Consider the following 18,075-nt stretch of genomic DNA (forward strand, 5'->3'; position numbering starts at 1 on the left):
GTTGCTTCAAAGTAAATATTCATTTTTTTCGAAGTTCTATCTACATGATTGATTAGACATTTTTTTCAGTCGGATTTGCGGAGATTGAGAGGGCCAATCCATCGTGATAATATTATTTTCTTATTTCTACTGTGCACAAGTTGCTTCGATGTTTCGAATCGTTGTCTACTTGCAATATCCAGTTTTGATTATTTCGATCGTAACCACACTGATTTTTTCATATATTTGCAACATTCGTTTGGCATTGAGATTTCTAATAAAGATATGCAAACACCGAAATCTTATTTACAAAAACAATTGCAAACATGAATTTTTAGAGGGTTCCTAACCGCGTTAGACGAAGAGTTATCCGCGTGAGATCACGCATGAGAATTATGAATTCATGTTCAAAAGGAAGATTTTTCAGAAAAGATAATATTGTAAAAATCATGCATATTTTTCTTTGCCCATTGTAATTTCTTTTTTCTATGCTTAACTTTTAGAAGAGGTTTCAACTTTGTGCGTCTTTACAGTCGGAAGTTTCTAAATGACGTTTATAATAATTATATACGCGCAGGCTAACATTTACTTCTTGTCAAAACTTTTTGTGCTTGACGCATATATATAATTAAATGTTCCATAAACAGTTTATGTCCGTTTCTATCAGTGTAGATTAACTTTAATCTTGGTTTAACTTACTTTTTATCTTTTTCTAGTTCTAAGAATTAGAAAATGATAAAGAGTAAATTAAATCGAGATTATAAAGTTAATCTAAATATGTACAAATGGACATTAATAATCCAATTGTCCTCTTTTTTCGCAGTGAAACGCTTCTTATTCCTCTCAGGAAACTCATTGGCATTGCTTCTCTTTATATCTGTTTACCCACTTTCCTTATAAAGTCCTTTGATTTTTTTCATGTAACAGCAGCTGCTGAGAACGTCATTCTTAGTTCTCTTAAGTACACAAAAACGCAGTCTCGCATCTAGCTACATTGTAACGACTAGCGTTACAATGTTATACTCATTTTTTCTCAAAAGTGATTACTACGAAACAATAGTGAGTATTATGAAATACGTAATACTAAAATATAACGTACAATGTATCTTACAGTCATCTCTTTTAACCCTTTACAGTCCGCTGACGCCACAGTGCCTTTACATAAAAACATCAGTCTTATTAACAAACACATACAACTGTTAGTTAATTGTTAAAGATAAAAACTAAAAAAACAAAACCAAGCACTTTAAAAAGTGCTTTTTATGTTGGCACGTATTTACAGTAAAAAAATACGCGGCTCAGGCCGGTGTGAAATTGGCACCCCATTTTGAAAAAATTGACATTTTATACACAGTTCCGTTTGCACCCACAATAGTTCTACAGTTCCTGCTAAGTTTTAACAATAGTTCCGCTGATTTAGCTAAAAAAAAAAAAATTTTATAAATGGGGTGCCAACTTCGCGTGGCACCCCAAATATCGCAAAAATTAATTTTTATCACGAAATTCTAAAGTTCTCGAAGAGTTCTACAGTTCCTGATAGGTTTCAGCGACAGTTCCGGCCTCTAAGTATTTTTAAACAATTTTTTAAAGTGAGAGCCAGCACCCCAGCGCAAGAATAAAGTACCACGTAACAGTCAGTTCCCGCGGACTTTTTGCTATTTTCCTACAGCTCTACAATAGTTCTAACGCTTTCTGTAGGTTTTGCACAGAGTTCTGGCCTCTACGTATTTTTAAACAATTTTTTAATGTCAGAGCTGGAACCCCACTACAAGAGTAAAGTACCACATAACAGTTCCAGTCGACTTTTTGCTATTTTCCTATTGTTTTGCAATAATTCCAACGCTTTCTAGAGGTTTTTTATCAAGGTTCCTATTTTTAAACCAGTCACTGGTATGCGAAAACTATCAAGGACTGCCATAAAACGATAGGGACTTGATAGTTTTGGTGCAGTAGTAAGTATAATTCATACATAGACTACGAAGTATTAAACAATACGAACTACTGGTTCATTCTTGTGACATTTCCCTTTCGCATAATGCTGACACTCTTGTGCCATTGATTGTACGTGAGAAACTTTCGGAAACGAGGACTTGTAATAATGAGACACGCGAATGAGCAATCTTGAATTTTATGTTAAATTCGTTATGCAAGACCTTATGCTAGGGTAATGCACAGCTCGACGTCGCTTAGCTTTTCTCTCACGCTATCGAGACCCGTGAAAAAAAAATGCTTTCGTTTATTATCCACGTTCTTAAGTACTTTACGAAGCACCTCTCAAGAGTGTCAGACCTGCTTCGATGTCTCTCCTGTGAAACTACGATAATAACAGGTTGTTCGTGCAAAGGCGACGGTACTATCTGCATAATGGATTTGTAAATTATTGTATCGACATAACCGGGGTGTGAGTCAACATCGTTTTGTGTGTTTTACGTTTCGCAAAAATGCAAATGAGCAAATGGAATACTTCATTACTTTGCATTATGTATTATGCATCGTGGGGAATTGACAGTTGATGGTTTCTGCCATCAAAAGCAGGTGGCAGACAGTACAAAAAATTATGCTACGTAAGAGAGCGAAGTCTTTTTTTTTTTTTACTTGTCCTAATTCTCACGCAATCACGAAATAGGAAGAAAATTATCTTGAAAATTCCTATTACGATTTATCTCGACACTGTTATTTCTTGCTGTCAAAATGCCACGTATTTATATTCGTTGTACATACATTTCGCGTATTTACGTTCGGTTGTTTCAGCGCTTGCAGAAACATCGAATTATATTCGTCGTAAGTGAACGGTGAATAAATTGAAAATTACTTAACTTGACACAATGTCAACAAAGTGTCTCTCGTTCACTTAACGAACACGCAGACGATTATTCTCTTCCGTCTCACGCACCGTCAACGACCGCACCGTTGTCTTTCTTCATGTAAACGTGCCACCTAGCACAACTACCTACCCACATCCGAGGCTTAGACATACGCTAGACAATAGTAGTTGGGATCACAGTAATAAAAGGTTCGCGACGCGTAATTTACGCGCGACTTCACACCCGTGCGCGACAACCACGCGACGCGACGCACGCAACAAGCACGCTCGTGTCTGCTAATTACGGAAGATAGAACGGTATGTGGGTACGCGGGCATTATGCAATGTATTACGCGTGCATTCGATGAATACGATTGCACCGCGTGTCTCGGTTTCACATATATTATCCGTTTATTAGATAACATTAAACGATGTAAGATTTAAAAGTTTCAGCTTACCGTACACTGAGAGAAATATGCATTAATTGAAATTCTTGTTGACGAAATATATGTATTGGTTAACTGAGAAAATTCCTTTAAAAATCTTTCTGTATTTTATTTAAAATGTTGAAATCTTTTTATAAAGATTTAAACTCTTTAAAAGACACGCTATCAAGATAAGAAAAATGTTTGGAAAAAATACGGATCTTTTTATATATAGAAATATTTTGCTTGCTGTTATAAATTTAACTTTTATTCTCAAATATATAGATTTTTCTTCTTTTTGCTCGGTAGCAAATTGGAATAAATTAAGATCCAGATATTTTTCGTATATCTTCGCAATGTATAAATTCTCACTCACTTATTTTTTTTTTATAATTTATATGATTTGAATTATCAAAAGCTTTGTCATCTATGTTAATGCTAATAACGATATTTAATTTCTGCTGTCTCTGAAGCAAATTGTAATCTTGCGTGTTATGTATTCATTAAAGTACAGTGAATACCGTTATTATCTGCTTGTTGACAAAACGCATATTTAATACATGACTATTAAATAATAACTAGATACGATGCTTGTTATAAGGTGTATATTATTGCTCGCGGATTGCGTGTTGCTCACCGACTTTTATATCAAGTGATACAGAATACTCGACCGAATGACATCCTTTGATCTCTAGTGAAACTAGTCCCTCTTTCAAAATTTGGAAAAATAAGCAGAGTTCTGGTTGAGAACCCTAAAGAGTTGTAGAGTTCTGAATCGATTTTGGAAAGAACAACAGAACTTCTCCTAAAATCGATTGAAAACTCTACAACTCGTCGGGGTATCCAGAACTCTGTTTATTTTTTCCAAATTTTGAAAATTGAGACTTCACAGAGAGATTATTCTTCGGTTAACCGCATACTCTTTTCAGTCCAAGACGTTACAATTCACCACAACTAAACGATGGGAAATTCTCGTCGGTGGGTAAAGTGTATTCCAAGAAAATCGCTATCATGGTAATTAATCAGAGATGTTTTTGCCCAAAAAAACATTGCCGGAGATTCAACGTTTTCATATGTATGGAATTGCAAGTAATAAAAACGTTGCTTTGCGTACATAATTTTACATGTTAGGATGGTGCATTAAGATGTTAATAACGTAAAAATGTGAGATGCAGTTGACATAATAACAGTGGAAGTCTTTTATCAGAATAGAATAATACGTGAAATGTGTCTATATTAATTAATAATTATACGGAAATCTAATAAACTGCGACAAATAAAAGATGATAGACATAATATTTAACATTTAAGCAGTTCTGTGCCGTATCGCCAACGTGTCTAATGTTTTGCTATTACTTTTCAACAGAGATTCAACGTGCAAAATATTTACGTGTCGCGAGTTGAATCGAGTTTGCTGGAATTTTTTGAGAGAAAAAAGTGTTCACTTTTTAAACTTCTGTGAATGTAAACGCGAACTTGTTTATAGAATATATATATACATATTATATATATGTATATATATATAATACATACTATTTTTTAATAATTGCAATTATTAATATTGTTATTATGTCTAATTACTATTATTTTTTATTTATCTAAAGGATAAATTAGGTATTATCATTTGAAGCATAAAAAATACACTTCTCTTTCACAGTTATTATTATATAGATAATAATAAGATTAATATATAATAATAAAAGAATATTTTTCTTCTCCATGTTTAAAATAATTCGTGAGAAATATATATCGTACATAGAAAATTCACACTGTTTACAGTAATAATTTCTTTTACTTTGCGATTATTAGATTTTCTATAGACCTTAGCTTAATATTTTTTTTTTATTTCGTTAATGACATTTACGTTCGTAATGCCGCGCGAATTTTAACTGAGTCAGCGAAATTCAAGCTCGTTGGGCATATATTTACAAATTGATTGTAATTGATCGTGAGTTGTTTTGAAACACTGGCGGTCTAGTTTTGTATCCTTGAAGAGAACTTAAGCTTACGTGTTTAAACAATTTTTATCGATTTTAAAATTCGCGTTACGGATTACGTTGACTGCTCCACAAAGAGCAAAGCACATCCCGTTGCGATAGATGGCTTTCTGATTTGCGAAATTAATACGTTCTCGCAACTATTGTATAAAAGCAGTATAAAAAAAAAGATACGATCTTCTAAACGCAACGGATATTTAATTTCACATACTTGGCTTTTCAATTTGAATAGAAGATTGCAATCTTGCCTTTGTGCTAAATGTCATAAGTCTTCGCGTGTTGCAATATGATCACAAATGAGCATAAAATTAGAATTATCCGTTCGAAATAAATTCTGCTGTTTTTGCTCTTCTCATTATGTATGTAAGCATTCCTGAATCGGCTTACGTTCAGAGCCTCCAAGTTTGTCCTTCATTTATGACGCGTTTATGTATTGCCATCGGCTAGGTCGTTTCGCATGCATTCAAATTAAGCGACGCGTAGACGGCGCGTAGGATGTGCGTAATCTCCCCAGCAGCGCTGCCAGTCAATAACGGGATCTATAGTAATTCACCTTGTCCGTAGCAGACATTCTAATCGCTCCTCGGTCAAGCATTTAAATTGGCGGCGATTAACATAGCGATCCATCCGCGCGCTCCTGTACGATCGAATTGAATTCGTGTCACGCAAAAACGACCGATAAAACGGCTTTATGGTTGTATTTCGTAAATCACGATTTAACGATTCGCAAAGTTGTTGCTAAAATTTTTCATCACCAAAGCAACGTGTCAGTGAATCGTGACGGGGAATTCTTTTGATTATATTTAATTACTTAAATAGCTGGCCTTAATCTTTTCTGGACTGCCTTTATGGATACATTGCTATCACGATTTGAATTTTTTTTTAAATATAATGCATCTACATGTCTTGCACTTGCTTTATAATTGCTTCGCAAAATTATTTGAGCGTTTATCAACCGTTCGTCTGTAGACGAATTATGAACTTCAATAGCCTCGTTCGACAATCAAGTATAATTATCTCTACCGCGATTTTATGATTAATGTGAATTTAATTTAAAAAAAATATAGCGCGCTTTCGTATCTCGTACTTACTTTATGTAGGATTGTTTCACAAATAATAATAATGTAATCTTACGGACTCTCCCAAATTCAACAACAAAAAACTCCAAAACCAGGGCGAATGAGAGTCAGCGTGGTAATTAATACGCAATCTTAAATCTGAGTGATGAGTCATGTTTCGTTCGAGCTGCGAGCAACGCTTTTTTAATTTGATACTTTTTAGTGAATATTAATTGTATTTATTTGATCTAATGTTGAAACGAATTCTTTCTTGGGATTATAACATCAAATCTGCTAATCTGATGGTGATTTTTCTTTGACATGAAGGGATTGATATTTTAAATTTGTTTGTTGAAGATGGTTCCAAAGTGAACTGAAACGTACTATTGTTGGAATAAAGATTCTAATTTGAATTGAAGAATTAAGATTGCGTATTAATTACCACGCTGACTCTCATTCGCCCTGGTTTTGGAGTTTATTGTTTCACAAAATTATTTGAGCGTTTTTTGACCGTTGTCTGTAGAGTTATAAACTTCAATAACCTCGTTCGTCAGTCAAGTAATTATATCGAAAGGAAACTGCAACGTCCTGTGGGAATCGTTATCTTATACTCAATATTAGATATGCGCGGCGCGATTTATAATTGCATCATAATCTATTGAACGTTATTGTCTGAAATATGAGCCGTTTATTTTGAAAGTGGCCTAAGTCCATTTTTCAATGTTTTGTTGTTGACCTTTGTAGTAGCGTGTACAACTTGAAGTTAGCTGTCATAAACATTTTTTTTTTTTAAATGGACTTAGGTCACTTTCAAAATAAACGGCTCATATATGATATCTAAAAATTCCTTTTGCGAGTTGCTTGATTTATTACTGACAGTGTGTGTGTAATAAAGATTTATTGCTATAAGATAAACATATCAGAGTATAAAAAAAGATCTAAATCTGAGATAATATAAACAGGAAAGTAAATGAGAAATCTTATGATTTATCTTTCTTTTTAATGAATAAATAACGACAATAATTTACAATCGCTATAGTCTATAACGGCATTCATTTACAATCGCTATACTCTATAACGGTACAGTAGTTTATGACTATACAATAATATAATCGAAAAGTAAAGGTGTCATATCCTTATTTTTAGGAAAATATAATTATAATTCTTGTAGATGCAGAAGTGCGTCTATAAATTCTGTGATCGGTTCATAGATTGCATTCGTCCCACTGGACAAATTTTACATTTCAAGAGCAATTTCCCAAGGTTGGTCAACTCGCTCGATCGAGTAATCGCGCGGTGCCGCGTCTAAATTGCGTCAGAAGTGCGTACACGGTGTGCGTAAGAGAACTCGCGCGCGGTTTACCCGCGTTTTATTAGGACATAACGGATGCGTCTCTGCATCCAGTTTTTGCCCCGCGGCATGACCTTTATGTGCACGTCCATTTAACACTGTCGTGGAAAACCTACGGAGAGATACATGGGGTTTCAGTACGAGGATCCTGGCAGGATACGCCGCTTAGAGACCATAAATTCTCTCTTCCTGGTGCCTTGGTTATCTATATTGCATGGCCTTCGTATTTCAGGAAGAGCGATATCGTAGCGTGGATGCTGCAAGAGTCGTGTTGTATCCTTCTGTCTCAAAGGTCACGCTGATATTTTCCTTGCACGGAATTTATGCGTAGATTCCGTACAGTTATTCGCTTACTTCATAGCATTCACTTTCCAAAACCTATATGAAAGGTGCGTGCTATGAAACATGTAACGAATGTGTTCATGTAAAATTTTATCTTACGTTATGCCTTATTTATAATTTGATGCAGATTAATCGTATACAAATGAATCTTTTAAATTAATTTTGAAACATTAGTACATCATCGATGGCAGCATTTTTCTTTCTGAACTTCTTAACATTTGTTATGCAATTTCGAAAAGGAGTAAAATATTCTCTTTTTAATCAGAAAAATTCTAATTATCCGTAACAATAACAAGACAAAATAATGTTATAAGAAATAATATTACATACAAAAAACAAAACCTTATATTAAAAGTTATAATAACAAGAGTATGAATTACTAATAAAATTTTACGTACGAATTAAATGGAGTAAGATATGTTCATTTTTCATGTGAAACGAAAATACACTTTCAGTGATCACACAGAATGAATATTTTTGACGCAATAATATTTTAAGTGTATACATATAGAGAAATTGTCCTCTTGGACAACTTCAGGTAAACACAAGATTACAGTACGATAGTGAGTAGAAGGTACATTCTTTACTAGTTACTCTGAAAACTGGAAAATACAGCTCAAAATGAATCTTCACTAATAAGAAGAGCGGATCTTTATTAAAATAATCATAACAAATAGGACAATACATCCTGAAAAATAAAGATTATTTTTTTAAAAGGAGTAATAATTAGAAAAAAGATAAAAATTAGTATTTGCGAAGAACGGGATCAATTAAGAGGAAGTCATATCACAGGTGTACCTGGGAGACTTTGGGAAAAGATTTAGAAACACTTTCTTTTATCTCTTTAAAAGGTGCACCACAGATAGTGAGACAAAAGATTTGTTATACTATAGGCATTATTTTTTAGAAAACCGTTTGAAATATTTCTTAAAGAAATTTCAAAAATACATTAAAAATCTTTTAGAATTTTACGATGGCAATTACAGCACGTGATGTTGTAACATGCTTCATTGATTTGGGATAATCTGCTGCATCCTTTGTAAAGAAATCAATATGGTGAACGTGCGCGACTTTGTGCGATGATTTGCACGTATCTTTCAAAACAGTTTAGCACTGTTTTTTTTATATTATACGTATATGTGATTCCTATCAATATGCGTTGTGCAGAGACTTTCTATTGTGATACTTGCTCCTTGTCAATCGTCACGCTACGTTTATCGACAATATTTCCTTGGCGAGAAGAAAGTCTTCGTACAGTTTTCATTTCCGTTTTTCCTGGGCATCTTTTCGCAATTGAAAAGACCACTGCGATCTGCGATCGCAAATTTGAAGAGGAAACGATCGCAGAACGCTTCAAACTTTCCTTACAACGCCGTTAGAAAAGCATAATAAGTACTTTTTACTGCGATGTTGCTAAAGAAGAAATATTCTTGATGTATAAAGTTACTATAATATGAGACGGAGCTATTCATTAAGCTGTCTATGGAATAATTGCAAACGTCAATCCGATTACTGATGACTAAATTTATTATTTTTACGCGTCTTAAATTATTGAATTTATATTTATTCTTCGGATACGTAAACATGATTTATATCTTAAAGACGTGGAATATTTTTCTTTATTAAAAAGTATAAAGTTAACTTAACAGTATCAGAGTTATAAATTGCTATATTTATCTGTATATCTCTTTAATATTTTTCTTTGTTATTTTAATCGTTTTCAGATAATTTGACAATCATGTAGATATCTCTACCGATATTTATAATTAACTTATTGAACAAAATTGAATATGAAAAATTGATTTCCATATTCAGTTTAAAATTAAAATATCTAGGTACTCTTAGTCTCAAGAATGTTACAACATTTGGTCCGGAATCATTTGTAAAAATTCAAGACAATAAATTGTAATTACAAAACACACAACAATGAACCATGAGTAATTATAAAATACACGAACCACGTAATTGCAATTGCTTGAAATCAACGTTCAATTTTATCTTGAGGTCGAAAGCGACAATCCAAATATCTTATCTTAGATTAGACAATTGCATATATAAAAGAGAATCAACATATTTGTTTTATACGCGATTTAATTATCACAAATATTTATCGAACTTTCATTATCAATTTTATCAGCCACGAAAATCAATCATCATTTTAATAATACTGACATCAATTTCTACGATCGATAAAAGATCTGAATCTGACAAATTAGATTTAATCGAGGTATTGGAGCGTAGTATTTAAATTCGCTCGTTGTCGTAAGGAAGAGGCATCTCTGAAGATGACTGTGGAAAGTCTCGCGTTCGTTTCTCAAGTTTTGCTGTTAATGCCACTTAGCCAGCTAGCCGGAACGGTCTATGATTGTCGCAGTCACTCGCTCGGTGAGAAAATGCTAATTGCAATTTGTGACGAAGAGTACGAGGAATACCCCGATAAAGTGGAGCGCCATTCTAGAAAGCGCAGTATCGTGGCTTGAAATGACTTTTCGCATCTCTTAGGTGCTCATTTACTTTGAAAATTCTTGTCAGCAAAAAAACACAAAAAAAAGTGAAGAAAGAAGATGGCCCGTGAAGGATGATTTTAATCACGAGAGCACAATTCACAATCTCATATCCCGAAAAAACATATTGCTGTCGACGTCCGAGATCGATCTGTCGATTTGTTTTTTTTCTTTCTTATATTTCATGACGCCTCAGGAAGAGAAAGAATGATGCGTATATATAATTACATGAAGCGAGCAGTCAATCCCTAGTTGAAATAATCGCCGGTACTGTTATCGCCAGACCGTCAGGCTAAGTCATAGCCAGTCACGGATTGATGTAAATCTTGGCTTTACATCAAAACGTGTCGGAAATAATATTTGTAGAATATTTATGTTACAAATAAATAAAAAATTGTAGAATATTTATGTCACAAATAAAAAAATATTGTACAATATTTTTATTTCGTTACATATTTAAGAAGTTAAAAGATAATTTCTAAAAATGCTTTTATGAAAAATGTATAACTCTTTTAATATTATTTTTTTTAATACACAGAAGGGTATAAGTTGTATAATTTATTATGTAACACTTTCTGTTCTGTGTCGGTGATCCATTTTCCATTTTTTCCAATATAATATTTTGACAATAAACAAACATAATTATAAAATAATTTCTGATATGCGTGAATACATAATTATAACGTATATTCACGCATATTTGCATTTGGTATATTAGACTTTGTTTATGATAATTATTTTTTTATAATAATAATTTTTATAATTTTTAATTATTATAAAATATATTTTAATTAACAAATATAAATAAACATTTCGTGGATTACCGACAACTCACCTAAAATTGGCACGATAGTATATATTAAATAATAACAAAAAATTATTTTGTCATATTATTTTGAAACAAAAGAAATGGATGAATTCGATGGAGATGCATTAAAATTGTGGTATGTGATATATTTTTGCATAAAATTCGATTTTAAGTTTTCCACACATGTTTTACCATAAAAGAAATGGATATTTTTATATTCACGAGGAAAAGATATATATTTAGCTAAACTAAAAACAAGTATTATATCTTCTGAACTGTTATATAATATATCTGTTCTTTTTTGCTAAACTTCTTGCACAGTTTATCTTTTCTATTTTTGTCTTCAACTAAAAAGGTAAAAAGAAAAAGAGGAACGATGAACTGTGCAAAAAAAGAATAGACCTAGTATAACGACTGTTGTTTAATCATAAGCAGAAGACACAATAGTGCTTTCTCCCTTGATGATTTACATTGCGACGAACAAAGACGACAATGACGACGACGGCGACGACGATGACGACGAACGGGCGGATGGGCGATCGTCCCCACTTGCCGCTCGCAGGTCGAAAAAGCATCGAGTGTGACCAGATCCTGTTATTCGAGGCTACATTATATGCGGTTGCCGTTGTTGTTCTCCCCGTATCTCATTTGTACCCGCGCGAGCGCACGGCGATGCTTATTACACGATGCGCGCCTCACAAAATTTTTCCACGTGTAACTGTTCTGCTGAAGGCGCAAAAGGCGAACATAAATCGCCGTGTTGGCTGTGTAACACGTGTTTACATATGCGAATACCCTCTGCAGTCTGCACACACCCGGCAACGATTCTTCATGCCCTGCGCGCGTACACATAAATTAATTTATCGCCGCGAACTCGCGATATTTTCAAACGGTGCAAATCGTTTCGTATTATGCTCGTTTACAGCGGCTCAAATTAATTAAACCACGTTGTGATTTCAGCATCGAATACAGTTCGACGACACCGCCACACGTACCTTCGAGTACCCCAGCGAAGCGTCGATCCTCGAAGGCGAGACCAGCAGCGTGGACGGCGAAACTTCTAGTTCCATAGTTGAGCAACATTCTACGCCGAGTAACAACAAAATCTCTTCGACACCCAGCTCGACAACGAACATGCCATCTCTTCTCGGTAAGATCAAACTTGAGTCCCGTTTGTAGTTTGACAAGACATTTTTGCAATTATAACACGATAATGTAATCAAGTAATTAACGGAAATTATTATATCATAAAATACTCTAGAGATATCATTGATAATCCTAGAAAATGTTTTATCTTATAATCTTGTTACTTAATCGATAAACATATGTTAAGCAGATAGAAAAGATAGAAGCAAAGTACATACATCCGTGTTACTTGACACTCGTTATCTGTAGGTGGAGGTGGACTAGCCAGTTACACTCCTAGCAAAGTGGATCTGACGTCGGAAGGTTTCGAGCTGGGTATCACCAGGGCTATACTGATGGTTCCGACCCCAGCTGCAATAACAACGACAACAACAACCGAGCAAGCCGAGAATGCAAGCGAAATGGGATACTTGAGACCGGCTCAGGACGCAGGTGCTTGGGGCTCGGAGACGACCGGCGATCTTCTTTATTGAAAAGAAATGCAGAATGATGTTTTATCATTCACAAGCTCAACGTCCCTCCGCAGTAATAGAACGAACGAACGAAACAAGAATGAAACTTATAAGGCTAATATTAAGTATTCCTTTTTTTCCTAGCGGCGAGAAGATCGCAAAAAAAAACTATACAAATGCAAAAGAATCAATATATTATAATAAACTTTAATAAAAAAAAGATTTACGACAAATGCTCACATAAGTATATAAAGCGAATTTTTCATAGAGAACAGGTTTAGATGTTCGCGTTCATGACCGGACGATATGTTGGACCACAGATAAGTTATCGTCAAGTGCACATTAAATTAAGAAAACTTTTTTTAATTATAAAAAGAAATCAAAAGCGCAATCTCCGCTCATGAACGCGCTGAGTATTAAAAGCGAAGTTTATTTAGATGATTAAGTAAAAACTAACAGTATCATTCCAAGTATATGCATTTACTTTGTATTGTTACGCTATGCAGTCAAATCAGCGAACTTTTCTTACACAATGAATCATCGAAACTGCCAAGATACGCTATATAGTGCTGGTTTTTTTATAATAGCACTTGAAAGAAAGAGCTCAGCGACTGATACTCTGTTGCTAAAAGAAAAACAAAATAAAAACAGCATATCATCTTTCTGGCATACTTTATAAGATAGAAAATAAATCGACGAGTGAATCAAGTTTTGTAACCTTTTTGAGATTACTTTAATGCTAAGCTGTGAGTGTTCAAGCTGCCAGTAAAAGGCCAGACTTTTATGCGAGTTTTTTTTATAGAAAAAAAGGCAAACGGTTGAATGTCTTTGAGATTTAATTGGAGGGGGAAAATGTTCAGGAAAAAAAAACAACTCGAGTTTAGATTTGTAAACGTTTTTGCCAAAGTAGAACGTAAGTCTACTTAGTATATTTAATAATGTATATGTACAATAAGTGTTCCAGTTCGACAAAACTGTAAGAATTGTAAATTTCAAAGCACATCGTCATTTGTACCGAACGTATGGCAGATCATACTATGCCTTGCAAATGCGAAGATAAGCCATTACAGCGTGTCTTTTCATATTGAGTTTGCATTTATTTTTCAAGGATCATAATACATGAATAGCTTTTCAGCATAGAAGTTACATAGATGAAAACGGCGGTTTAATGTTAATTATTAATTTTAAGGAAATTGAATTTTGTAAATACTAAATTATTATGGGTCGAGAAGAGCCATCCAAGATAAGTTAATCGAGTCACGAAAGTTCGAGAAAAGAAATTACATTATTTTAAGATCAACTTTCTTGTATTACTTGTCTTTTTTTTTTCTTTTGTGTTAATTTCTTCTATCATCTATGAAGCACATCTCGGATGCGTTACCATGGATAATTGAAAATATTGTTTTGAATCGTGTAGGTGTAGGTATTTAATAATGTATGATTGTAACGATATGTAGTTAATATGATTTTATGACTTGGACAGTGGACTGATTCAAGCAAGAGAACGCGATAAAAAGATAATTTATTACGAAGGTGCATTAAAAGTAAACTGCTGCCGCGTTTTGTTAGAATTTCAAATATATTTACTTTATTTAGATGCTGTACCAGTTCACCGAATAGTTTACGATGTACCGTTGTTTGAAAGACTCGTTCTTGTGTCACAGCGTTGTGTCTTACACTGTGATATTTTTGTTAATCTTTTCTAGTATAAAACATAATTTCCAATTATTCGTCAGACCCAGCAAGTTGTTGATACTCTTTGTATCTTGTTGCTACAATACACGAACATTACAAAAAGCAAATCAGATCACGTTTGTGCAACATTCCAAATTGAAACTGTATACGTATAGGTCTTTTTTTAATTTGTCAATTAATTAATCATAATTGTAATCTCCTTGCTCCAATACAGGAGAGCTGTGTAACAGTTTTGTAAATTACCATTGTACAGAATCACGAAATACCACGTTTCAAGTAAACAACAATAAGTGGAAACGATTGTGAGGTGACTATTAATAACTGAAGCTTGGATCTATATTATTACCTTCTTAAATATGTAAGAGTATTGTGTGATGTATCGTCTATGTGTTACAAAATATCGAAGTAATAAAAGAGACAATTACTCCTTATTTCTTATTCAGGATTCTCATCTATAAATCTCCACAAGATTAAAAGAAAGCAGTAAAACGTTATAAAAAATTAATTCTATTTATTTAAATAAATGGACAATGTACAAGTTGAATGAATGAATCATTTTGTAATTCGGGTTTAGAAAACAGTCTCAAATATATTACAGGACTAGCATTAAATTAAGCTTAAACTTAAACTAGTGTTATTTGTATATGGAAGTATAATATTCCTCTTCCAGATCGTATAAATCCGCAGCCATGTCGTCCCTCAGGGAAGCCAATTTTTGATCACATTCTACTTGCTTAGTCCTAAATAATTTGCCATTTTGTATTATGGCGTCATTTACAGACGGAAAATCATTCAGAATTAAATATTGCTTTATGTCAGAGACTAGTTTCATTAATGATTCGCCAGCACGCACAATATTAGCTGCTCTGACATGCATTTCATATGTATCTTGCTCGCATTGTGTCATTCGAGATAGTTGAGAGTCATTTTCTCCTTTTGCGAGTTTAATTATCTCTGAAAACAGCAAAAATAAATCAGAATTAAGATAGATATTAATAATTAATAAAGGTAATACAAATCATGTTATCCGATATAAATTTTTCTCCTTCCAAATTTTATACATACAAATAGAGTTAAAAATTATACTTATATGAAGTATTAAATATTACTAAACCCTACTACGTTAATATTCTAATATTATTGCAGTATGAATTTTTACTTCTTTTAATTTTATTATATGACATAATTTTCAATGTTAATAATTAAAAATAATTGTTTTCACGTTTATTTTTCTATATTACATCTTTAATACTAATAACGTTTTTGTTTTACATTTTTATGTTACGTTATGTTTTTAGAATTTCAATCTTTCTATTATACTACAATGATAATTTATTGATTGACAATCACAAAAATAAAGAGTCCTTTAAATTCATATATATAAACTTCTGGATACGTTCTGAGAAATTATACTTGAAATTATAGAATTAGCTTTGTCAGTTGTTTGTCGAAAACATCTCGATTCATTCTTACTATTCAACATGAGAAATATTGAACGAATATATATACCGGGAAAATATTGTATTGCAAAGAAACAGAAGCAAATCTCAAGATAATGAATTAAATAAGTTATGATACTTGGTGTCTCTCGGAGAAGATAGAAATTCAAATAACTGGACTATCAAAATCATATCAAAGTGCAATAAGTTGCTTGTAGCTGCACTATATTACACTTTTTGCAGTTAAAGTATATATAAGTAACCGAAGAAAAAGAGAATAAAGACAGAATATTTAACTACAAAACCCAAAAAGTTCAATTACAAAAAACAAACTCAATTATTGGGGACGAAAACACCGGAGTAGTTTTGGAGTTACTCCCACAGGTTAGTGGCATTTTCTACCTTCAGTCTCTTCTTGAGGTATATAACAGTCAGATGCTACAATTCTTGTTATAATGTTTTCAAATTAACTATTTGATGTAATTGTAGAGGCGAAGACGCCTACGAAAATAGGTTAGGATACCTAAGGCAGAGGTTAGAAAAGTACCTTCGAAATTTTCCAGCATGGACTTCACGTCGTCTTTTAACCTCGTCGTGTATGATTTCAATAACGCCTCTTTACTCTGAGGAAGTGCACGTTGTGTGGCCATTGTGTCGCACTAAAAGGGAATAACATGTGCAACACTGTCAATGATGACAAGAAGGACCACGGCACGCAGCACAAAAAAAATGACGAGCGAATCTCACAACGAAGTGTCGGAGTGAAAGGAACAGGAATTGCGGGTAGAAACTAGAAAGGAAGGGAACAAATCTTGCGCATGCGTAGAGCAAACGATACGTATATCACATATGTATATATTAAGTATATACCAGTATATACGCTGTTATATTTCAGGAACGTATATACTTTACTTATTGTAATGCGTCATCTATCATCTACGATCTACAATACACGGAGTTAGGGTGCTATTTCATTGACTATAAAAAATTTTCAAACCAATTTATGATTGTCAAGAATCTGTGCATTATAAAATTTTACGGCACAGTATAATCAAATTGAGATAATGCGCAGTTTTCTGATAGTTTGAAACTGGTATTGAAATAAACTCTTGATCTGAAATAATAAAAAAATAAAAACAACTCTGAGTTTGAATAAATTTCATTTAAAAATTAAGAAATATAATTAACAAATTATATTTATATGTATGATATTATGCTATAAAATATTTTCCGTAAAAAAATAGACATTGAAACACTAGTTAGAAAAGAATTTTCTGTAATGTCAAAATAAAAGACAGTAAAGGACAATATTGGAAAATAAAGGACAAAATTGAGTTTTGAAGGAACAATAAATCTAAAGGACAGCTATCTAAAATAAAAGACTGTCCTTTACAATAAAAGACGTATGATCACCGTAGCTAATATGTGAAAAGTTGTAAACTCGTGTGGGTTTACAACTTTTTACGCAAAGCACGGTCTATATAGGTTTTTAAGTTTGCACGCACAAAGCAAGATTTAATTTTTAAAAAATTGATTTTGGTTTTACGATCGTGATTTAGGTTTACGATTTAACAAATTCGATACTAGAATCTCTCGTGTTTGTCATCATTATTATTATTCAACTGCATCTTAATATAAAGAAATATTTTAAACATTTGTGAATATTATTAAATTATAGATATATATATAACTTAGATTTCTTCTCGTTCATCGAAACGAACTTTTGGGAAGATCGGCAAAAGAAAAAAGAATTTTACTTATACTCATTTCTAAAATAAATAAATTTTAATCTCCATTTAACTTACTCTTTATCCTTTTTTTTTTAATTCTTAAAACTAAAAAAAAATAAAGAGCAAGTTAAACCGAGATTAAAGCTAATCTATATCGATAGAAATAAGAATGATTTGCACAACGCAATTGTGACTCAAATCACCCGCGCCATATTGATTTTCACACGAATGACGAAGGCGAGCGCCGTTTTCACGGAGCCATCTTTTCTCACTCTCTCGAGCCTCCCTCTTACCCTTCTACCTGCCGTTCCATCATATCCTACCCACCCTACCCCACTCGACTCCC

The 18,075-nt window shown here is 33.2% G+C and overlaps 2 protein-coding genes across 2 annotated transcripts in view; one reads left to right on the top strand and one right to left on the bottom strand.

Annotated features, from left to right (window-relative positions):
- bif (protein phosphatase 1-binding protein bifocal) overlaps window positions 1-14,504 on the top strand; it is a 43,325-nt gene extending 28,821 nt beyond the window's left edge. The window contains exons 4-5 of the mRNA XM_018516946.1: window positions 12,228-12,417; window positions 12,663-14,504. Coding sequence (XP_018372448.1) covers window positions 12,228-12,417; window positions 12,663-12,886 — 414 coding nt within the window. The 3' untranslated portion in view covers window positions 12,887-14,504. The remainder of the gene's footprint in view (window positions 1-12,227; window positions 12,418-12,662) is intronic.
- Window positions 14,505-15,086: 582 nt separating this feature from the next.
- Window positions 15,087-16,765, bottom strand: LOC108767284 (Mediator complex subunit 22). Its single transcript, XM_018517042.1, has 2 exons — window positions 16,547-16,765; window positions 15,087-15,514 (listed from the first exon to the last, which is right to left on the bottom strand). The coding sequence occupies exons 1-2, from the start codon at window positions 16,647-16,649 to the stop codon at window positions 15,195-15,197; spliced, it is 423 nt and encodes a 140-aa protein (XP_018372544.1). The 5' UTR covers window positions 16,650-16,765; the 3' UTR covers window positions 15,087-15,194.
- Between the last annotated feature and the right edge of the window lie 1,310 nt (window positions 16,766-18,075).

This window comes from Trachymyrmex cornetzi, unplaced genomic scaffold, assembly GCF_001594075.2.
Source record: "Trachymyrmex cornetzi isolate Tcor2-1 unplaced genomic scaffold, Tcor1.1 scaffold67, whole genome shotgun sequence".
Lineage (NCBI taxonomy): Eukaryota > Metazoa > Arthropoda > Insecta > Hymenoptera > Formicidae > Trachymyrmex > Trachymyrmex cornetzi.